This window comes from Primulina huaijiensis, chromosome 13 (genome assembly GCF_012295235.1).
Source record: "Primulina huaijiensis isolate GDHJ02 chromosome 13, ASM1229523v2, whole genome shotgun sequence".
Classification (NCBI taxonomy): domain Eukaryota; kingdom Viridiplantae; phylum Streptophyta; class Magnoliopsida; order Lamiales; family Gesneriaceae; genus Primulina; species Primulina huaijiensis.
Genome location: NC_133318.1, coordinates 13,604,238 through 13,628,986, shown reverse-complemented (window position 1 = coordinate 13,628,986; position 24,749 = coordinate 13,604,238). Strand labels below are relative to the sequence as shown.

At 33.9% G+C, this 24,749-nt stretch overlaps 2 protein-coding genes across 4 annotated transcripts; one reads left to right on the top strand and one right to left on the bottom strand.

Moving 5' to 3' along the window:
* Nucleotides 1-8,244: 8,244 nt before the first annotated feature.
* On the top strand, nucleotides 8,245-15,003 carry LOC140956288 (cytochrome b5, seed isoform-like). The gene is made up of 3 exons (XM_073413003.1): nucleotides 8,245-8,521; nucleotides 14,417-14,483; nucleotides 14,581-15,003. Exons 1-3 carry the CDS (start codon nucleotides 8,444-8,446, stop codon nucleotides 14,832-14,834), a joined length of 399 nt encoding a protein of 132 aa, XP_073269104.1. The 5' UTR covers nucleotides 8,245-8,443; the 3' UTR covers nucleotides 14,835-15,003.
* A 3,718-nt stretch (nucleotides 15,004-18,721) lies between these two features.
* LOC140991512 (BTB/POZ domain-containing protein At5g48800) lies at nucleotides 18,722-23,487 on the bottom strand. Of its 3 annotated transcripts, none has more exons than XM_073461488.1 (4): nucleotides 23,026-23,487; nucleotides 21,406-21,472; nucleotides 19,688-20,860; nucleotides 18,722-19,594 (listed from the first exon to the last, which is right to left on the bottom strand). In XM_073461488.1, the coding sequence occupies exons 1-4, from the start codon at nucleotides 23,088-23,090 to the stop codon at nucleotides 19,118-19,120; spliced, it is 1,782 nt and encodes a 593-aa protein (XP_073317589.1). In that variant the 5' UTR covers nucleotides 23,091-23,487; the 3' UTR covers nucleotides 18,722-19,117. The 3 variants fall into 3 exon arrangements, with proteins under 3 accessions (XP_073317589.1, XP_073317590.1, XP_073317591.1); XM_073461489.1 differs by lacking the exon at nucleotides 23,026-23,487 and adding an exon at nucleotides 21,679-23,017; XM_073461490.1 differs by lacking the exon at nucleotides 23,026-23,487 and adding an exon at nucleotides 22,543-23,017.
* Nucleotides 23,488-24,749: the final 1,262 nt, after the last annotated feature.

Here is a 24,749-nt window from a genome sequence, read left to right as displayed (position 1 = left end):
TTGCGCGCATATGCGCGATCTAGACCGGCGCATATGTGCGGACCTTTCTGTTTTGCTTTGTCTTCCGAAATCTTGCTTGCATATGCACGAGTCATCTTGCTGTCTTCAGAGAAGGGCCATTTTCACCATTTTCTTCTAAGCGCCATTTTCGCTCCTTTTTACGCTCTTTTTTATGCCTATGTAGTAGCTTCACCTGTATTCCTGCAAGTACATCAAAGATAACAAAAACGCATAATTCTGCCCAAGAAAACTAACAATCTATATGAATTATAAGGATAATTTAAGTGCACAAAATGCACTTATCATTCGTGTTCTAAGAATGTTTACATCGATGAATTAAATAGAGTTTGATTAAGAATCAAGCGGAAAACACTCGAAGTAATCCTTCGTTAAGAGAAACTGATATATTTTATATACTGTGCAACTGAATAACTTAAAATAGGGGAATCAGTTGTGGCATATATGGCATATATCAGTTCAGTTATGGTGACAACTGAACTGATGGATGTTCTAGCTGATCAAATCAGTTGAAAACAAAAGTTAAACAGTTAAAAGACACAGGACATGTTTATAGATGTTCCGAGACTTCAACTGCCCCCTTCTACCTCCTCGGGTAGGATACACTAGAAGACTTTGATTTATACAACACCTTATACAAGCCCACCCAGCTTAGGACTTACTCACTGCCTAACTGAAATCCTAGACTAGACTGAAGGCAGCACCTCCCAACTAACACTTGTTTAACGTCTGTGTGTCAAAGACTGCATACACAAGTTTAATGTCTTTGTGCAAGACTGTATTTTTGGTGGTGGTGTGTGTGTGTGTGAGAACTGAACAATAAACACTACCCGAAGGTGTTCTCATACACTGAGGGAATTGTGCTTCTAATCTAAACTGATAACATGGTGAAATGTTCCTTCTGGGCAAATTGCTTCTAGTAAGCTGATATGCAATGTACATGCCCTTTCTCTCTGTATCTTCACACACTTGTTCTTGTTCTTGTTATTGGTCTTCACTGTTCTTTTATTTATAGGAAGGAAACTGATCGTACAGTGAGACTCAATAATTTTATCCGTTGCAGTTTGAACGTGTTCCTTGAAATTTGTGTGTCGACTTTTCCGACAGTCTTCTGGAACATTTTGGCTTTATGCTTTGCTGCAACGTCCATTATTGTACTATCAATAGTACATATGCTTTCTACCCTTGTGCGTAGCTGGAATCCACTAAGATAAGCTTTTCTTGATCTGCGACTGATTGATTCATAACTGATGCTCCTAACTGGTCATCTGAACTAATCTTCATTTAGGCTGGTGAAATCAGTTGACTCGTCAGTTGAACTGATTTCACTCTTTCAGTTGCACTTGTCAACTGAGCTCTTCATCAGTTGAGCTCTTCATCAGCTGGTCAGGCTTCTGAAGTTCTCCTGCCGAACCACATATCAGCTGGACAAACAGTTGAACCGTTCTTTGATATGTCAGTTGAGCTGATTAAGTTTGGGCAATCAGATGACACTTTCAGTTGCGTCTTGATATGAAACGTCCACTACTCATTTTGCTTAAAAAGTTCTAGAAATTTTTTTTTAAACCTCCCTAGCATCGACCGAACCATACATATAAGTATACAATATTTTTGCACCACTTTTAAAATAAAACAACCAACTAGTAGTTGAAAATCAAAGAAAATAATCAAAACATAAAACCATCCAACATTTTACCAAACCTAAAAAAGCAATAATTTGAAAAGTATAGCACATACTATCAACCTCTCAAAAACAACTCAAAAGCCTAAATAAATAGTCGTAAAATCTTTAATCAACTCATAAACGTAAATGCGGAAAAATAGAAGCGCTGGTCCTCGGGTCTTGTGCACCTTCAGTCCAGCAAAGTCAATCATCAAGACCTTCACCAAACTCACCTGCATCAATCACACCTAGTGAGTCTAAAGACTCAACACACCATAACTTGATAACAACATAATACATATACATATCACATAAAACAATGAAAAATACATGTACTTAAAATAACATTTTCATAATCATGCATAAACTTAAACATAACATTTTCATATCAACATATCCATATTCATATCAACATATTCATGTTTATATTCATGTTCTTTGATTTCAGATCGTTCATTATGACTTGTATTCGTATTCGTATTTGGGCGATGGATCCATCTACATATAACTACAGTACTGGGCAGCGGGGACATCAGCTACACTCTCACCCGTCAACTGAGCCTTGGCTAACGTATTAACATATCAGCGTATCATCGTATTAGTCACAATCCATTCACATTCTTCAACATTTCGTATTTCCATCACTGTATAAAAACATGCATAATAATATCATTTTTCTTTTAAATCAAGCATGCAACATATATTTTAAATGTCCATATTAACTCATAAAAATATATAAACATTTAAAATAAACATTTTAACATATAAAACAACATTCATGACACTGTCATGACGTTTACTAATTTTCGGGTGTAAAATTACTGTTTTGCCCCTAAACGTAAAATTTCACGTTTTTCACATTTTCTTAATTCCGTCGACTCTAGACCGTCCCAAATAATTATTTAAGCTTACATTAATTTTTTCATATTTTTATTTGGCTTAAATCGATGACTTTTAATTTATTTTTTAAATATAACGTGTTAATGCGTTTTAATCCCGAATTAAACCAAACTTTCATATAAAATTTCCACATTAAAAACTTAGACTTTTAATAATTATTTGGCCCTCGTGAACTATGACTCGACCCCCGTGGGCCATGTTTCGATTTTATTTCCAAGAAGAGGCCTAGACCCTCGAACCAAGCCATCTTCGAGCCATATTGATTTTTCATCGAGCCATGCTGGAGCCATGCTGGACCGAACCTAACCAGCCCCTCTAGGAACCCTCCTGGACTGTTAGAACCAAAGGACTCGACCAAGCCCCAAAAACCGAAGCCACAACTCAAATGCATGAAGTGGCCGAGAATCCTACTTGACATGGGCCCTTGTTTTCTTGCTTAACCACTTAACCAACGAGCCAGCCCTTGAACCAACCCCTCAGGCACCCTCCTAGGACCCTAAGGACCTAACCTAGCCTAGCCCAAAGCCCCTTGGCCCGGCCAATTCTTCCTGCACAGTTGCACCACCTGCGCGTGACCTCTTGGTGGCTCTTGGGTGGAGTCCTAGCTTGCTAGAACTCCTCCCTAGCCCCTTGACTCAGGCTAGGACTCCTTCCCTGACCCCTCACAGACCCTAGCTAAGCCCTGGTCCCAGCCGAATCCAAGCCCAGCCACCAAACCCAAAAATCGAGCCCCTCAAATCACCATGACAGAAAAGTGGTTCCAGCTTGTATTCTATTCATGTTGTGCAACGTTTGTGGTGACTTAGACTCCTTAAACTTGTGTAAAACAACCCTTGATCCATACCCTAATCATGACAGCCCCTTAAGATCATATTAAACATGATTGTGAATGAAAATACAAGCTTTAAAATCACATGAGATGCTTGTACGAAAATATAACATGATGTAACTTGTTTTTCATGCAAAACACAATAAAATAAATATTATGGTTTGATAGATGATTAAAGGAAAGAATATGGCGTGTTTTTGCGTTTTTAACGCAAGAATAAAAGTTGACGATTGCAAAGAACGACGACGAACGACCTTGGCTTAAAGTTACTTGACAATATTTTCGAAGCTATCCCTTGAATATAATGTGTGTGCCGTGAATTGTGTTGAGAGAAGAGTTTGGAGTGAATAAGGGAGGTGGGTGTGTGATATATGGCCTTGGGGTAGGGTTCTTGCACTTTAAATATTAACTAAACACTAATCAAACTCTAATTGCTAGTTAGGCCCATTAACAATGTTAATTAGGCCCATTTATATCATTAGTGTTTAATTAAAATATTTTTTTAATAAAATTTGAGAATTTATTAGCCGAGTTGTCAAAACGTTCGTATTTTTGTTGAAAATCCAACACCGATAAAATTTACGTCTTGGCGTATAAAATCACCTCAAAAACCCTTATTTTCAAAAAAATTAAGAAAAAACAGCAATCATATTTTAGATAATTAAAAAATATATTTAATAAAAATATTTTTCATTTTTCAGCCCTCGGTCTCCGTTCCTCGATCGCAACTCGAATAAACCTTAAAACACATTTTAATGCATATAAGTAGAAAAACTACTAAAACATTGTATAAACATATCACATAATCAATTTAACAATTAAAATCGATTAATTAACTATTTTTCATATTTCCTAGATTCGCATGCAGTTGGATTACGCCGTCTTAATTTTAGACCTTACATGATAGCTTCAGTTTAGCTCAATTAACTGATCAGTTCGAAGCTTGATCAGTTCTTGCTTCCTGCGCACTACAGTAAATCATTAGAAACAAAATAACAGGTTTTTTTACCATCAAAATCAAGATTGCGAACATAAAATGTTCCAACACATGCTGTAAATGTATCTGCTCGAATTAAAATTCCAAAGAAACAAATTGAAGACACTCATGATGTCATTAAACGCTTGAAGCGTGGAAGGCCAATCGGTTCCAAAAAATCCTCGAAAAAAAAACATAGAGAAACACAATGATCACAAAATAGAGAATGATATTCCTGCAGAAATACATAATGATGAAAAGGTTCTGTTAGAAACCCAAATTGATGAGAATCGTGAAATCTCTATCAATTATATTAATACTGGAAAAATATGCAACCGAAAATATATAAAAGAAATTGATGAGATATTTTCTTAAAATGTGGCATTTGACATCATAAATGACAATGAAGATCATGAACCAAAATCTTTTGGTGAATGTAAAAATCGACAGGACTGGATAAAATGGAAAGATGTCATTCAGGTTGAATTGGATTCGCTAAATAAAATTAACGTTTTTGGACCTATAATCCAGGTGTAAAATCTGTTGGGTACAAATGGGTTTTTATTAGAAAGCGAAATGAGAAAAATGAAATAGTAAGATATAAAGCTAGACTTGTTGCACAATGTTTTTCTCAAAGGCCTGGAATTGATTATGAAGAAACGTATTCTCCTGTTATGGATGCAATTATGTTTCTGTATTTGATTAGTTTTGTGGTATCTGAAAATTTAGAAATGCATCTTATGGATGTTGTCACAGCTTGCTTATACAGATCACTATATAGTAATATATATATGAAAATCTCTGAAAGATTTAAGATGCCTGAAGTACAAAGTTCAAAACCCAGATAATGTTATTCTGTGAAATTGCAAAGATCATTATATGGGTTAAAGCAATCAGGTCGAATGTGGTATAATCGGCTAAGTGAACAGTTAATAAAAAAAAGATATGTAAACAATTCAATATGCCCTTGCATTTTTATTAAGAAAACAATATCCGGATGTGTAATTATTGCTGTATATGTTGATGATTTAGACATCATTAGAACGAATAAGAAAATTCAAGAAGTTGTGTCGTACTTGAAAGAAAAATTTGAAATGTAAGACCTTGGAAAAACAAATTATTGTCTAGGTTTGCAAATTGAATACGGAGAATGTTGAATATTTGTTCACCAGTCAAATTATACAGAAAAGGTCCTTAAACGTTTTAATATGGATAAATCAAATCCTTTAAGTACTCCAATGGTTGTTAGATCATTAAACATAGAAAAAGATTCATTCCGTCCATGTGAAGATGATGAAATTAATCTTGGTCCAGAAGTATCATATTTAAGTGCTATTGGTGCCCTTATGTATCTTGCAAATTGCACAAGACCTGATATATCTTTTGCTGTAAATTTATTGGCAATATTTTGCTCATATACAACAAAAAGACACTGAAACGGAATTAAACATATATTTCGTTATCTACGAGGAACGACAGATTTGGGACTTTTGTATTCAAAAATACCAATCAAAGCATAATTGGTTATGCTGATGCTGGGTATTTATCTGATCCACACAAGGCACATTCCCAAACCGGATATGTATTTACTCGTGGAGGCATTGCAATTTCCTTGACGTACACAGAAACAAACATTTGTAACAACTTCATCAAATCACGCCGAGATTATTGCACTACATGAAGCAAGCCGTGAATGTGTGTGACTAAAATCAATGACCGAACATATCCAAATCTCATGCGGATTATCATTCGACAAGAAGCATGTGATACTATATGAAGATAATGTTGCATGTGTTACTCAAATGAAAGAAGGATACATAAAAAGTGATAGAACTAAACATATTCACCCTAAGTTCTTCGCATTCACCCAAGAGCTTGAGAAGAATAAAGATATTGATATTCGTTACACTAATGCTGGGTATTTATCTGATCCACACAAGGCACGTTCACAAACCGGATATGTATTTACTCGTGGAGGCACTGCAATTTCCTTGACGTACACAGAAACAAACACTTGTAACAACTTCATCAAATCACGCCGAGATTATTGCACTACATGAAGCAAGTCGTGAATGTGTATGACTAAAATCAATGACCAAACATATCCAAATCTCATGCGGATTAGTATTCGACAAGAAGCCTGTGATACTATATGAAGATAATGCTGCATGTGTTACTCAAATGAAAGAGGGATACATAAAAAGCGACAGAACTAAACATATTCCCCCTAAGTTCGTCGCATTCACCCAAGAGCTTGAGAAGAATAAAGATATTGATATTCTTTTTATTCAATCAAGTAAAAACTCACCAGATCTCTTTACAAAGACACTTCCCACGACAATATTCAGAAAGCATATATATAACATTAGGATGTGCAATCTACGAAATTTGTGAAGAATCGTTCGTGTTAACATGAGGGGAAGTTTACGTGACTGTACTCTTTTTCCCTTACTATGGTTTTTATCCCAATGGATTTTTACCAGTAAGGTTTTTAACTAGACAATATCAAAAAAGTAATGAAGACAATCAATTTATAATGATCATCATCACAAGAAGGAGTGTTAAAAAATAAGAGTTGGAATATTTGAATGTTGAAAATAAGAGTTGTAAATATTGAAAATTAGTGTGTGATGATATATATAATGATGTATTTATTTTTGGATTATTTCCAAAAAAATTCTTTAAATAGGTATCTCAATGTGTGAAGAAAATTACAATTGAGAAGAGAGAAAATTTTATAAAATGTGTAGTTTGATATATTTCATGAGTTTGAGATTTTTACTCTTTACCATAATTTTTTACTTTTAACATGAAAGAAATATCAAATTGATTATTAAATCGGTGGTCCATACGAGGAGAGATTTACGACACCTCACTCAAAATTGGTGTTGGTACAAATATTTTGTTTTTGTATGAAAAGTAAACACGAAAATAGACGAGTGGATAAAATTATGGTAAATTTGTGAAAAATATATCTGTCAATGTTTGAATTAAGATTCAATATAGAGCCACAATTTTTTAAGAATTAGTATATGACGATGCTACAATTGTAATTTTAACTCCCTATAAACCCAAGTTTACATTTTTTTCATTTTTTTATTTAAATAAATATATTATTTTATCCACTAAAATTACATATATCTTATCCATCTAAAATATAATTTTTTTAAAATATTGTTTCTCAATTATCATGGAATAAGCATAATTACTTATTTTGACATACAAAGTACCTATTATGGGGTTTCAGATGCTTTATTTCGCTATTTCAATACTCCAAATATATAAGAAAATACTATATTTTCGAGTGATCACTACAAATTCAGTCATTGTTGGTCTTTTGATGAAAAATGCATTAGAATACTTATTCATGTCATTTTATTTTAAAAAAAACATAGTTAATCACTCATCATGAAATAAGATTAAATATTTATTTTGACATACAAATTATCTATTTTGGAGTTCCAGATGTTTGATTTGACTCTTTGAAAACTCCAAATGTGTAAGGAAAAACTGGATTTTCGAGCGATCACCATAAATTCAGTAATTGTTGGTTTTCATTGAAAATGCGTTAAGATGACTTCTTTATATCATCTAATTTTTCAAAAAACACAATTTCTCACTCATCGTATAATTAGAAAAAGTTCTTATTATGATCGATAAAATATCTATTTTGGGGTTCCAAATTTTTGACATCTCCAGATAATTAGATATGAGTATTTATAGAGTAAATTTTGGGGTTCATAAATTTTAAAAAAAATTATGACTATGCACTGACATTGTCTGAGATATATTTCAGAAATTTATCAATAAAGTTTCTTTTTCTAAAAAATATTTTTTTTAAAGTTTATATTTTGTGAAAAATTAGACGAACTACCGTTCACCTCTACCTCGCTGGCTCTTACCAACCACACTTTGAATAAGCTCAATTTCATGTGTTCACAACACATCACACCTACCATCACCAAACTCTTCTTCAAGCTCCTCTGCAATCCCTGAAAAACTATTCCAGATTTGGTCTTTCTTCGCGGTTCATTGTGACTGAATCTCCTCCCCTCAAATGGCTAAAGTTTTTAGTTTTGCTGAGGTTTCTGAGCACAGCACCAACCAGGACTGCTGGCTCATCATTAAGGGCAAGGTATTTGAAGTTTATTGATTTATGTCTGTGGTTCTGAACAATGTTCAGAGTTATTGTGGATTGGTAGTACGTGGGCTCCTTCCTGTTTATCTGATATCTGGATCTGCCAAGATTTGATTTTTCACTGAATGTTTAGATAGTTCCTTAATTGCAACTTTTGATTGTTTTGTGATTCTGAGAATTGTAGGGAGGGTGAATGTTATCCTTTTTAGAGATTTTTCAGTTACTTTGGTCGGATCCTTGTTCACTATATGTGGTGCTTCATCAGATCTTGGCAGTTTCATTTTAGCTCAATGCAGTTCGTGGTTCTGAAGAAATGTTTATATGATGATATTGTTACAGATAAAGACATAAATTGTTCATAGTTTTCACCAAAGTGCATAATCTTTTGTCAATAAATGGGCATAAATTGCGATCTCTGCAATGTTTGGATTAGTTATAATGGTAGAGATGATATTCCATTAGATGCATCACAAATGGTGCAAGATTTTGTTTGGTAAATTATGTCTGTGATTAGTGGATTGTAAATTTTTAAAATTTAGCATATTTTGATTAGAATATAGTATAATATTGCAGTTTTTTCGTTACTAGTGACCTGTTGAATTAATTGCAACGATTATGTTAGCAGGTCTAGAATATGATAATTGTCAACTTTGTGGGAAAAGTTGAAAATGTGTCTATTGTATTTGATTTAGTTTGGGGAAAGAAAAAAGAGTTTAAGAGATGAAAACGGATCATTGTCCACAAGTAAGAAGCCTCAACTTTTAAAGGACTTTTAAGTTAGAAGAATAAATATTTTCCGGAGTAGTGTTAGCTCTAGTGAAGTCAGATTTTTGTCTGACTAACTTGATAAGCATGTACCTCTTATTTTCTACGATTTTATTATATTCTTTATCCAGTCAACTTCCTCATCATTGAAGTATTTTGAAATCCCCACTTCCAAAAATCCATTTATCAGCCCATAGGCTTCTATGCAAATGCAACTTCAGTATAGCTCTATCTTAAGTATTATCTTTTGAATGAAAATTGTCACAACGGTTTTATTGCTCATAGTAGCCTTCTTAGTTTTTGAGTCCTTTGTCTCTCTACATGTTTTGTTATTATCATTTCAATCGATGGTGCTTGAAGATTATAATTGTCTTGAACTGTTAAGAAGTGTTAATCTTGGCCATATTAGCACGTGCTTTTATAATTGATCTTCACGGTATGATTTATCTGAATTGCCGTAGACTGCTTGTAAACTATTTATTTTTTGTTTGCACATCATCCCATTAACAATCATGTTGGGTGCAATAATTATCTCTGCTGGATAGAGAAATCGAAACGCGATGTTATTGTACGGTTTAAAAGATTCGAGCTGCACCATTACCACTAGTTTGGTAAAACAACAAGCACTCGGTACTGCAATTGGTTGTTGGGGAAAATTCCACATAAAACACATAATTCGTCATTCTAAATCATTAAGAATTTGACTAAAAACTTAAGTGGAAGCGTAAGTGAAATCTTGAATTCTTTAGAACGTGTCTTGATCTTCCAGATCTATACGCTCTTTTCCTTGAGAGAATCATTTAGTTTTCTCTTCTGAATTATTTTCCTAATGGAGCAGAGAATAAGGAGCGTTATTGCACGCTATCTGGGGACCATGACCTATATATAGATAATGTCTATCATTATCTTCTGATATTCTGTTTTAGCAATCATAAATGCAGAAATTACACTTACGTCTCTACATATTAAAGGCCAACAACCTATTAGATACATTAAAGTCCAATAATCTGAAACATTAGTTGACCACTTTATCATTTACTTTATCTACCCCCGCAAAATTAACATTTTCAAAGAACCGGGCATTTCCCGACTCAAAAATCGACTTACTTATAGAACTTGTACCCACTGGATCTTTCAGAGTATCCAATAATATAACAGCTGACCGTCTTTGAGTCCAGTTTCTTTTCATTAGGCTTGTAAGGCCTTGCCTAAGCTGGACATCCCCAAACGTGCAAATGTTTAATACTAAGTTTTTACCTGTTTTAAGTTCATAAGGGAGGTTTTGGTCGCTGCCTTAGTTGGAACATTGTTAAGGATATATGTTGCGGTCTTTACTGCATCTCCCTAGAGTGATTCTGGCCACCATATCCATAAGCGTTCTGTTTCGTCTTTCAGCAACATCATTCATAGTGGGCGAACCCGGCATAGTGTACTTTGGGACGATATTGCAATCCTCTAGGAATCTAGCAAAAGGTTCTGGACGTTGTTAACCTAAACCATCATATCTGCCATAGTGTTCACTACTACGACTAGATCTGATGCTTTTAATCTTTAAGCCAAGTTGATTTTCAACTTCATCTTAATAATTTTTGAACATATCCAATGATTGTACTTTTTCATGAATAAGATAAATGAAGTCATATCTTGCGAAATCGTATGTGAACGTTATAAAATACTGTTCATCATTCCAATAAGCTGAAGGGAATGGGCCACAAATATCAGTATATATAAGTTGTGAGACACCTGACACATGTTGACTTCAAATCTCCTTTTATTTGTTTGTTTTCCTTTTATACAATTAACACAATTATTAAAATTTGTGTAATCTAAAGGTTCGAGAATTTCGTCTGACTCTTTTCAGATATATGACTCAATCTTTTGTGTCATAGCGCAGCTATTATCACTGGTTAATTTTCTTTTAGTGTCTCTCCTTATTTGCAGAGATTCATTAAATGAAACAATAACATCCAAAGAATAAAGATTATTGTGTCCTAATAAAGAACCAGAACCAACCAATTTTGAATCATGTAACAAACAGAATAATCCATTTCCAAATGAACAAGAATAGCCGAATTTGTTCAATGCAGAAATAGAAATCAAATTCGTCTGAAAGACGGTACAATGAATGTTTCAAAAAGATCCAATATTTCAGTCTATAATAATAATCTAAATTTCCCTATTGTCTCAACTTCAACTTTGTTTTCGTCGCTAATGTAGATGAATCTTTCAACATCACTTGGTTTTCGGCAATCCAAACTACCCTGCATAGTCACACTGATGTGAGCTGTTGCACCAGAAATTATCCACCACGTGTGTGTAAGCATCGAAGTTAAATTAACCTCAGAACAAACCATATTAAGAAGCATATCTTTCTTGGCACATCAAGAGAGATAATTTGTTCATCTTTATATGCTCATCACTGACACAAAAGTAACAACTAACATTTTGAGAATCAGTAGGATTCTTCTGTTGTTTCTTCGGAGGGTGTGTATCGGGAGCTTCTTTATCCTTCCTTTTCTATCCTTTATCTTTTGAGGTAGAGGCCTTATGAGCACTTTCAATTTTATCTTGCTTCAACATTTCTTCTTCCTGAACATAGTGCGAGATGAGCTCATTCTGAGGCCAAGTCTCTTTCTGAGAATTGTTGCTCACCATGAACTAGTTATACTGAGTAGGAAGAAATATCAAAACCAGATGTACAAGCAATTCCTCAGAGAGGTCAAGCTTCAGTGCTTTCAACCTTAAAGCAAGATGAAACATTTCAAAAATGTACTTCCTTATGCTTCTCTTACCTCGGTACCTCATTGAAAGGGTGCTTGCTAAAAGTGTAACAATTTCAGACTTTTTCACTTTTAGCAAACCTCTTTTCGAGGTCTTGAAGGAAAGCTTTAGCCGTAGCAATGTCACTAGACATTGTGCACCTGAATGTTTCTGGAATAACGCTCTTTATAATCATCATACACGTTCGATTTTACCTCTCCCACCTTTCAAACTCCCTATTTTCATTAGAGGTACTCTTATCCGTAATGGCGAGGGGAGAGTCAACCTTTATCGCAAGGTCCAAATTCATAACTCTGACAACTATCAATAAATTCTCTTGCCACGATTTAAAATTGGAGCCATTTAGCATATGAATAGAATTAATTTTGGAGTGAATATTCACATGAATCAATTCTGTGTAGAAAACAAAAAACAAATATACATGCTCAACCAAATATCTAAATAAAATAATCAATAAATTCAAATAATATAAACTTCATAAACAGTATACCGAGCACTCCATTAATGTTTTATCTTTGGACAAAAGATTTACTTGTAAGTGATATCCTGACACAGCAGTCAAACACTGATAGTAACTATCATGTCAAATAACAACTTTCTTTTGGGTCGGTTTATTATTCACATGAAAAACTTAACAACTATCCCATGTTTACTAACATAAGTGCATATGTAATTATATTAAATATTAAACTTCCTTTGGATCTATCAATATCCATATAAATCACATGTAACAAAATCCTTTTGTATTTCAAAATAAAATTAATTTCCTTAAAAGATGTCATTTTGGCGACAGTTTATTTCAATCAATCTATTTTAAAATACATATAATCTTATCATTATTTGAATAATTGAATATTTAAGCTTAAACCGAATAAACTTGGACTGTAAAAATATTTTTTTTTAGAAAAATTACATAAGAAGCGCGGGGACACCCCGAAATCGCGCCCTTGAGCGAATGCTACTGTCCAAAATGTCCTGGATGGCGGGGGCGCCCAAAATCACGCACCTGCGACTGCCCTGGACACTAAAAGAAAATTAACCGAAGTTTTTAACCCAAATTTTCGATTTTCCTATAAAAAAATTTTTGTTGAATAAAAACTGGATGGAAGATCGAAATTTTTTACCGAGTTCTTTAAATATCCAATCAAAATCTCTTTACTAAAACTGAAACTTTAAAATATTTATTTCAACCAAAATATTTTTGAGATCTGAAGCCATATCAAAAAATTTATTTTCCAGATTTAATTCCAAATAATATCTAAAAGTTTAAACAAATCTTAATGATTCAAACATGAATGGTTCTGATACCACTTGTTGCGGAAAATTCCACATAAACCACAAAATTCATCATGCTAAATAATTAAGAATTTGACTAAAAATTTAAGTAGAAGTGTAATTGGTGCCATAGTTCTGAATTCTTTAGAACATGTCTTGATGTTCAAGATCTACACGCTCTTTTCCTTGAAATAATCCTTTAGTTTTTTGTTCTGAATTATTTTCTTAATGGGGGAGAAAATACAGAACGTTATTGCGCACGATCTGGGGACCATGACTTAACCGACAACTCACAATACGTAATTATTCACATATAAGCTCATATGAATAAAATTGATCAACATTAGTATCATAGCAAATGTCACGAGTTCAATTCCTAGTAATTGCAAGAAGCACGATTAGTGGTAGAAAAATTGTTGGAGTGTAATAATTGTCTCTACTGGGTAGAGCAATCGAAACGTGACACTTGAGTTGTTGCATAATTTGAAAGATTTGAGTTGAACAGTTAACACTAGTTATAACTTTTGGTAAAGCAGCAAGTGCACGGTAATACCAATCACTTCCTGGTTTCATTATTGTTTTCCCAAGAGCGAGAGAATAATGACTTTTGAACTCAATGGAGATTATTCCCCCCTGAATCAATCAGTATTAATAAATTAAAAAACACGCTTTGCTACGAAACTGTACGATGCTTTTTTCCCAAAAATAAAAAAAAAAAGAAATTCATAACAATTTTTATGTTAGGATTTGGCTTATCTGAAATCCATTACCATTTTAGCATTCAATCTTTTTATAGCCTCTTCTAAATATGAAATAATAAATTTAAAGTGTTTCCAAAGTGGAAGTGTTTCTTTCAAACAAGTTTTAATGCCCAAAAACGCTGTATGATGGACAATGATCAACAGTTACAGTCCAATTTTCGCCTTTGGTTCAGATCCATTATTCACCAGTTGATAGTCATGCAGAGACTCTTGGTTCCAACCTACAAGAGAACTACCCCTATCTCCTCATGCTCCAGATTTTTACTACATATAATATTGTAGTTTCTCACCTTGAAATACATTTCAATAGGCTTATAACGTGACTGAATTCTTGGAAGAGCATCCTGGTGGTGACGAAGTTCTGTTGTCTGCGACAGGTAACACCATTCTCCGATAATGACAGTACATCATATAAATATATGCATAGTTTCTTGATCATTTTGAGGTGTATGTTTTCGTTTTCAAAACTATTAGGAAAGGATGCGACTGATGATTTCGAAGACGTCGGCCACAGTGTCACTGCAAATGAGATGATGGAGGGATTCTACGTAGGAGATGTTGATTCTTCAACCATTCCCACCAAAGTCACATACACTCCTCCGAAGCAACCTCACTATAACCAGGACAAAACATCAGAGTTCATAGTCAAGCTGCTCCAGTTCTTAGTTCCCCTGCTAATCTTAGGTTTTGCTGTCGGCGTTCGCTTCTACACCAAATCCTCGGCTTAAAAGACTTGGTTTTTGTTGGCAATAAGTTTCAGTGGACGGTGTTTCAACTTTTGTGATGTTTGGGAATATGCATTTGTAGTATGCTTAATGTTTCCCTTGAAGAAGCACATTAATGTTTTGATTCCTTATTGTCTGATTCTAAAGTACTTAATGATTCATGGTTTTGTTACTTAGTTGGTTTGCTGTTAATTGTTAATAGTGATCCTTCTGAGCTTACAATTTTCAACAAATTAAACATGTATTCCTCTTTTTTTTTTTTTTGAATCTCACAATTGCTAATATACATGGTCAAGCTTTTCAATATTGTGATTGGTTCCATCTATTAATTCTTCAAACACAAAATTTTCAAATCATATTTTAAGAATTATAAATTAATTAATATTATTAAAATTGGAAGTGGACTATAATTTTATTTGATTTTATTATTTTAAAATTGATCAAGTTGACTGATTGCCCTCCATAAGGTGTTAAATATAGATTTATTTGACCATATCCTTGTGTATCATCCAAACTAATTATTCAGTGGTTGTAAATATGTTAGAGTGAGTCTCATGTGAGACCGTGAGACGGGTCAATCCTACCCATATTTACAATAAAAAGTAATACTCTTAGCATAAAAAGTAATACTTTTTCATGGATAACCCAAATAAGAGACCCGTCTCACAAATACGACCCGTGAGACCGTCTCACACAAGTTTTTGCCAATATGTGTTATATGTGTTTACGTTGATCAATGCATTACATAATATGAAAAAAAATAGATTGAGTTCATGTTAACATAAGAATAATACCTTAATATGAAACCAAAAACTCGAAATTGACATAGACAAACCATTTAATGTAGTTTGAGGATACTGCTTTGTGCTAGGGACTCATCAACCAAAAAAATTAATTATGTTGACTATCCAAAACATTAAGTAATTTGATTATATTATAATAAAAAAATATATTTTAGAATTAAAAAATTATTTTATATTATTATTTGATAACATTATCCGATTTATTTTTATTTTTTTAGGTACAGTTCTGCATTCGCTCAAACTCTATTCATTCATTATAAAAAGATATATCTTACTCCCACAATTTTTTTTTTTTTAAAATCATTTATCCGAGCCCTTTCCCTAAGAACAAGACAAATGAATTTTAATAGGGCTTTGTTTTTTGTTTTGGAACTATATATACATCTACAGTATTTATTTAATGAAATACCCATATGATAAGTTATTTTAAAAAATATATTTAAAAATCAATTTCCTTCCTCGTAATATTCTAATTTTCACAAAGAATCAAAACGTAACAACATAGAAACTCAAATGAAAAATTTGAAAGAAGAATTACTTTAATATAATCACATAATAAAAATTATATTTTATATTAAAATATATATGCACGCATCACATATAAAAAAAATAACTAAAGAATTTGAATACGAAACATACTTTCAAAGTCTGCTATTGGAGAAGCAAATTCAACTTCTTCAATAACAAAATTCTATCTATTATTGAAGTTAAAATATGCAAATAATATGATATTAATTTTTATAACAAGAGAAAAAGAGGGAAGTGACGACTCGAATGGTGATATACTTACCTTTGAAAGCTTGAAGGGATTAGAACATCGATCGGTTTATTTTATTAATAAAGATATGCATAGAAAGATAAAACTATATCTTACAACATTAATTAATATCCAAACGCAGTCTTTAATTGGATAATTCTCCTTTCACCTTCAAAGCGACTTGTCCAATGACATAATGTAGTCACATTCTCCAAAGCTTCCCTCTTATTTTACGCCAAGAATGTCACACTGTTGTTCCAAGATTTCCTATAAGAATTACATCCTGAAAGTGTCATGCTCCTCTTTTCTTGCACATACATCCAACACCGAAAAAAGAGAAGAAGAAAAATAGATAGATAAAGAAATCAATAGGAACAAAAATTTATAGAATGGAAGTTTCAACAAGAGAAAATGATGTCCTAAAGGTGGTGCACCCAGGCCGGCACATCGAGTTTTTTCGGGAACCCATCACAGCTGGAGAGATCATGAGTAGGTACCCCAGACACTGTCTTGCTAGGCCTGATTTCTTTGAGTTTCCATGGATTGTTGTCCACCCAGACTCAGTTCTTTTTCCTGGGAAAGTGTTTTATCTAGTACCTTACCGCACGGTTTACAAGCTTTTGAATGCTAAAATGGAGTACGACTCCAAATGCAACAGATATTCTAAATCATATCACCACCACTACTTGAATCCTTGTAACAAGCAAAAGTCACCTACAAAGTCACTGACAGGTAGTACACCAAAACACCAACAGCAACACAGGAAAACTGAAACACAGTCTCATAATATTGTGAGTGATAGAGAACTCTATGTGTACATGCCGGAGCAAAACCCCGACACAGCAAAAAGTTTTGATAAATCGTCATTTTACAAGTCATGGAACAAGATGAGAAGAAATCTACACCAACCAATGGAAAGTGATGATCAATTGAACTATGGAACAGATTCACCTTTTGATATTGGAAGATCGGGTTTTGGCATGATCAGAAGTGGGCAGTCGCTAGTTGTCAGCCCTGAGCATGCTAAGACACTTAAGTCTTGCTTAAAGAAGCCTGACAGTACTAGGAAGAAACTCAAATTCAAGGTCGACTTTGCTTCTCCAGTTGTTGATCTTGTTAGCCGGGGAGATTCGCCGTCGAGTTTTGAGCAGGATGCTAAGGTTGTTAAAGTTTGATGACAAATACTGCGTAACAACAATTCATGTTGGAAGAAATGTTAGCTATTAGAATTGTGTACGAGTGTGTTCTTTTTTTCTTTTTCCCCCTTTTGGCCCTGACTGACTGTGGGAAATTTGCAAAATAATCTTATTCAACTGTTTATTTAACAAAATAACATGTTTAAATGTATATAATTATATTTGAAGATGTCATTTTTTTTAAATAAATAGTTAACTAATATTAACAAACAAAATATCCTTCATAATCTGCCACTCATAGGTAAAATGTACCGAAAACCGTCGGATCTTGTGAAAACAAACTGAGGCCCACAGATCTAATGGTAATCAATACATGCGATCTGGTGTAGCATCTCCAACATCGAAGGGAAGGAATTATTTTACAGAGTTTTGTGTAGATATTGAACTCTTTTAACTTTTTGGACTAGTGTTTGGGGATAAGAGTGTCAATTCGCGTGGATTGGATGGATTGGATCGAGTTGAGCTACTATTCAAAAATTGCTCAAACTGAATCCAACCCGGACCAATTCGAAAACACTCAACCCGAACTCGAACCCGAATCAACCCAATCAGCCCGATTAACTTTATTTCGAATTTTTTTTAAAGAAAATTAAATAAAATTAAAACAAAATTTAATTTAAACACATAATAACAAAATCTCCTTCATATATATAATTTAAATTTGAAAGTCTAATTGTAAAAAAATAAAAAATATTTACTAAATCAAATAAATAATTGTTTAGAAAATAAAAAAATATTCAAAATAAATATTAAATTATAAAAATTTATGATATAAATATACAATAAATATTTTTTCAGACATACAATGTATAGGCAATATTTATTTATTATATTTTTTTAAAAAAAATTTAAAATTTTCGAGTCAACTCGGATCAACCCGAACCCAACCCGAACCCAATCATTTTTTTCGGGTCAACTATCGGATCCAACCCGAATCCGAAAACCCCAAACCTGATTTTTTTTGGGTTGAATTGTGTCGAGTTGTGGGTCGTGTCTGATTTTGACACCCTTATTGGGGGATGCCTTCGATAATAAATTACGGTAATTTAGTAACTAGGTATGAAGTTTTGCGCCACCAATTATTGCTTACTCAAATTAAATGATTTAAGAGGAAAGTGTAACATGCTCATGAGAAAAAGGAAATAACTTGTGAAATTGAATAAGTAGAACTACAGAATGGCCAAAAAAGAAAAGAAAAAGGAAAGAAAAAACAGAGAAAAAAAATCCATATGAATAGTACATTCATGGCCAGCAACAAACAATAGATTATAGAATAAACAATGCCTGGAGGTGCAGTCCATGCTCTTTTCTTTTCTTCCTTTTTCTCACTTTAATTTTTTGACCTTGATCTTTGTGGGGTTAAAAATATCCCAACAAAAACATACCCACTGCAAGAGAAAAATACGAACGCGGCAATGAAACGTGCTTACAATTTACTCATAAGGACACTCAAGATTCTAAAACACTGAAATACCTATAGATGATAATCCTTCTCTTGCTCTTCCCTTCGGCTAACACCAGTTTTTGCAACTACTTTGAGGGAGAGCTTGATTCTCTCGAAGAACCATGTGCAAATATATTCAGTTTATTGATCTTCTTGGAAAAGGAATTCACGAGCTTTCGAGAACTTGATCTTTCCATGTTCCTCTTCATGCAAACATGATCTTTCTCCAAATCATTTAATCTCATCCGCAGCCTCGCTAGCTCAAGCTTCAATTCCCGGTTTTCTCGTCTTAGAGATGCATAGTTATCTCGAGGAGACATTGCAGCGCTTAGAGCTCCACTGCTGATCCGCCATGATTGATGTATATGTTTTGGATCATCATCTGGATGAGAACATAAAGCATTGCGTAGTCTTAATTGTTCATAATAGAGAACCTGAACTATCGACTGGAGAGGAAGGCGCTCATTCTGTGCAGCATGTGCACCTGCTTCTTGTGAAAGTTTCTGAAAATCAATCAATTTGCAGAGCCTTTTGCCATCTGGATCCGGTAAACCTTGATGAGCCTGCAAATATCAATAAGCATTCCATTATAGTCAAATAGTTTTACCATGCCTTGATGTTGACAAAAAAAATTAAGGCCAGTTTACAGTTCTTACTTTAAGGTAAACATCAATAGCTCGATATAATCCATCGTGGAAAGTGCGAGCATGTGTTGGTAAAGTTTCTGCAACAGCTATGAACTTGTTCAGCTTGAGGTTTGCATCGGGTGCAATTTCAGCCAGGTAATTGTCCACGAGTTTAGAAACTTTGCATAATGTAGTTTGGGAAGGTGAAGGAGGGCTATCGGATTCAAACACCAAGCCATCATCCATATCTTCTTCACTATCATCCTGCTGAGAAAAATTAACCAATATTCTGTGAACAGTGTCAACATCAAATAACGTATCTCCAGCATGGCGGAAGGAAGGAATCAAAAGATCATCTAGAGTAGCAATGTCTAATTGTGATCCTATACGCCTTTCAAGATCAAGTCGGCAAGCAACTGTGCAATCAAGAATCACAGCACTTCGTAGTAAACCAAAAAGAAAACTAATAGAAACGGCAAGTTTTTCAACGGGGAGGAGGCTAACAATTGTTTCAACTACTAGTCTTTCATGGTCGATTGCTCCTGGTACCAAATCAACTTTTTGTTGAGCCGATTGATTCCATAAAGTAGAACTCTTTATTAACTCCTTTTGTGCATGATTCACCAGCGAAGCACCTATGCTTTCTGGCCTAACTCCACGGCATTTCATTGCAGTAATGACTCTTTGATACATGTCAATCCGAAGAACAGAAAGGTCTTCAATCCACCAATCTCCTTCACATTTGGTTTGTTTGCTCATGTGAAGTCTCCCCGAGCTACTATACTCCAACCGTGAGAAACTAGAAGCAATTTGCTCGACACAAGCTTTGGATGCGATTGCCTCAATGCATCGGGTGACAATTTTCAGTTCATCTGCAAGCGGTAGAAGGTTTTCACATTGTTGGAGGACTTCAACACACATTTCAAGGTTCTTACATACAATAGTCTCGAGATATTCTTCTGCTCGGGAGCCAAGATTATTCTTTGAGTACTCCTCGGTCATTTCAAGGTAATCAGAGACACAGCATAGCTCAGCAACATTTGCAGCTGTGATCTCAAAATTGACACCGTAACAGAACTGGGCTGCTAGTTCCATTGACATAGCACCTCCTGGCAGGCTAAGAAGCTCAATCTTGGATATGTCAGAGTCTCTGTGCTCGGCAACCAACTTTCGAATTCTTCCACTTCGTGAGACCAGCGGAAACTACAATTAGATTTTAATACATTCAGACTTTGTGTAATAAAGGGTTATGACCTTCTTTATATCTAATAAAACATGATAGATTACTTCGCAATTTAAAAATACATGCGCAACCCACTCAAGGTGTAAAAATACATTTTGTAGGAACCAAAAATGAGCCAGAATATATTACTGAAGCATTTTGAAGAAAACCTAACTGTCAATGAAAAATCACGTCGCAAAATTGTTTAAAGAAAACTTATGTAATGTCTGGTTTTTTTCGATGTTTTCTATAAATTCTTCATCCAAGAATGTGCTGAATTTTTGATGTGATACCATTGATATAAAACAGGATATCTTTAAACTTTAAAAATATAGAATATTAGGTTAAAATATAATAATATTAGAGTATTTTTGGAATGGTGAGGGTGGAGATGAATTTTGGATAAGAAAATGAAAAATGTTTCCTCTTATTTCAGAATAGGAAAATAAAATGTAGAAACAAACAAATTTTTCCCATTAATATGCTGAAATATTTTTAACTTTTGAAAACTGCTGATAAGCCTTACCTTATGCAATGAAAATGTACCCCCATCTACTTCGATTGTTATATCACTTGGAACGTCTCGAAACACCCTATAGGAAGACATGGAACAGACATTAGAGATGATTTTGGAGTTATAGTATTTACAATAAAAGCATAGCGACCCACAAATGAAACAAAGAAAAAATGATAATTGAGTCGGGATGCTTTGTATTTTTGGATTAGCAAAGCCAATAGGAGAAAATAGATAAATCAATATCTCCCCTCTGAAGAAACAAACGAATAAAAAGAAACAAACCACTGAAAACAATTGATCATGCCTTGTATGCACAACTTTCTTTATTGCCTGATCCTTGGTTCAACAAAACACTGTCGGCCTAACTCATTTATCTGCACGCTTTCTCTCTAGTAGAAATTTAAATCAAGAAAAATCTAAAAGAAAAGAAAAATGATATAAAACAAATATTCTTTTAATTGGGGCATGATCAGCATCTTTTAATCTATTAATGTTGGATTACACACTAGTATTTACCTCTGATTAACTTCCAGAAATAATAAAAGAAAACAATAAAGAACATGAATTAGGAAGGATCAAAATAAAAAAGAAAACACAAGGGAACCATCATCGTCTTTCATGTTCTCATCTTAACTGCCAGAGCAGTTTGGCATGAAATCGAGGAGACCTTCGTCCTCCTTCCAACGCTATCTGTGTTTGATTACCACGCATGTGGATCTATAATCTACGGCAGAAAACTCAAGAAGCAAGAAGTAGATCAATGCGACCGTTCTAAAAGGACGATGAAGTAATTCCATGCAAAATCATCAGCTGCCAAGTGAAGTTTCATAAGAACTTTCTATACATCCGAACAAGAAACCAATACCAAGAGTTTAGTTTGCACTGCACATTTGATCACCATATCGCTAAAATTTTGCAATTATCTATACAATCTATTGACTGATCCGTTAGTGAGCCCACAAAAACGATCAATAAAACTTCAAATACGCGTTTCAATTTTGTGTACTTCATTATAATTTCTAGAAAGAAAGTAAGATGTCAGATACACAATGATGGAAGATATTCCTGTTGCATAAATTCACACACCATAATATATAATAATGTAGAGACGAGAGAAAATTAAAGGAGGAGGAAGAGGATGAAAACCTATAGACAGGCCGATCAACCTAGCACCCAGTTGACCAGAGCATGGGTTGGTCCACAAAATCGAAAGAGAAGTCAACTGGCAAAGATTATTTTAAGGCCGCAGAGAAAATGTAAGGTCCGATCGACCAGAGACATCTGTTCCCATGAACAAATGCACATTTTCAATTCAAATGGTGCATCCCTTCGTCATGAAGGTTTGAGGATGATTATTAGAAGTATCAACGTACTTTTTAATACACTAAAAAGTACAATCCCACTATGTTTAACACTGCAAAACAATTTCAAACCAAACTGCGAATCACCTGATATATTAGCGAACAAGATAACTATGACAAACAAAATCCAGAAATAAAGTCCGAACCTTCAGATTACATAATCCGCAGCTCTATCTTAAAAAAAAACACACATCGGGCAAAATCTATTTTTAGTTGATCATGAAACACTTGAGCCTAAAAGAACAGAAGGAGAATGAGCAAAACAAACCATTCAGTGCATTGTTGCCGCGGGCACTTGGCCAACGGCAGCTGCTGTTGGTGATGCCTGTCCATGGAAAACAAACGGAAGAAATCCCAGAGAGAAAAGTTGGAAACTTTTGCAACAGAAAAGAAGAATGCGGGGTTAATGAAACAAAGTGAGGAGAGAGACAGAGCACTGTAAACATGAGATAATGGCGTTGGCACGATCCTTGGGTCATTTTGTCGAACAGTTGATGTTCAAATCATTGAAATGCAAATTGCCCAATAGAATGGGCTCTCATGTGGGTCAGATAATCTTTAAAAAATCATCTAGGAAACCATTTTCTTGGCTAGATTTGTGCTCGTAAAGGGGCGTAAATAAAGGAGAAGAGGGTTTTGTTTTTTGTTTCCTTCTATCATTAAAGTCAAGAATTGCCATTAAAAAACAGGGAAATTGCATTCTCCACCCATAAAAGCAACAAAAAGCGGGAGATTAAAATAAAAGTCGTTGGGCTGTTTTGACAATTTAAACTTTGTCCCCCCATAAATTCATTATTCCTTTGCTCGAATCCGATATTGTAACTAATTCATAATTTTTTTATTGAAAATTGTACATAAATAAAATATGCATCTCCGATAGGACGAATCGATTCAGTTCATACTCGAAATCGGAAAATATTATTTTGACACAAAAAGTCATATTTTCATAGATCAGGCTTGAGACAGACTCATATGAATTTTTGTGTGAAGTAAAAAAATTATGTGAAAAATAAATAAATATTTTTTTAGAACATAGTAGTTATAGATCAAATACAAATGTAATAAAACAGTTTGTACTTTGAGATAAAACAAGAAGTTAGAAAAAAAAATAGCGGAAAAGTTACGAAAATTATTAATAATTCACACCATCTAGGTTAATTAACAAATTATGCAAGATAAAACTTTAAAGAAAATTTGGAGTCACATTGATACACAAAATTAATTAGTATGACATACTCAAGTATTATAATATAGAAAGAATAGTAAGAGCCTTTGAGGAAGTGTCGATGTGAAGTATGTGAGCATTTGACTAATTATCAAGACTTCGATTCTCATTTCAGCACTTTCTCGAGCGAGTTTGTCACATAAGTTTGCTCAATGCGGTTTACTTGTTTAGTATGATTTGCAAACTACTACGTTAGTTCAGAATTTCATCTCGAATGTATGAAATAATAGCGACCATATTATCTCACGTGTAATAATATAAAATTGAGTGGCTTATTTGCCAATTCGACTCGTATTAAATCATCGGATAGATTATCTATTTTATTAAATTAATGTGGTGTAGGTCTCTTGTGAGACGGTCTCACGAATCTTTATCTGTGAGACGGGTCAACCCTACCGATATACAATAAAAAGTAATACTCTTAGTATAAAAGTAATGTTTTTTCATGGATGACCCAAATAAGAGATCCGTCTCATAAAATACGGCCCGTGAGACCGTCTCACGTAAGTTTTGGGTCATTAATGTGATGCAACGGAAAAAAGGTCCTCACGGTTGTTAAGTTGGAATGCATAAGAATGGGAAACTGGGAAGTACATATATGTCATTTATTTGTGAGGCGATGGAATATATTTTTTAAAAATTTAATGCTACATATGTTATTTATTTAATCCAGCATAAATCGATCACGTCACAAGAATAAATAGTAGGATGAGTTCCGAAATATTTGTAAAATTTCACATATAATAATTAATAATTTTGGAAAAATT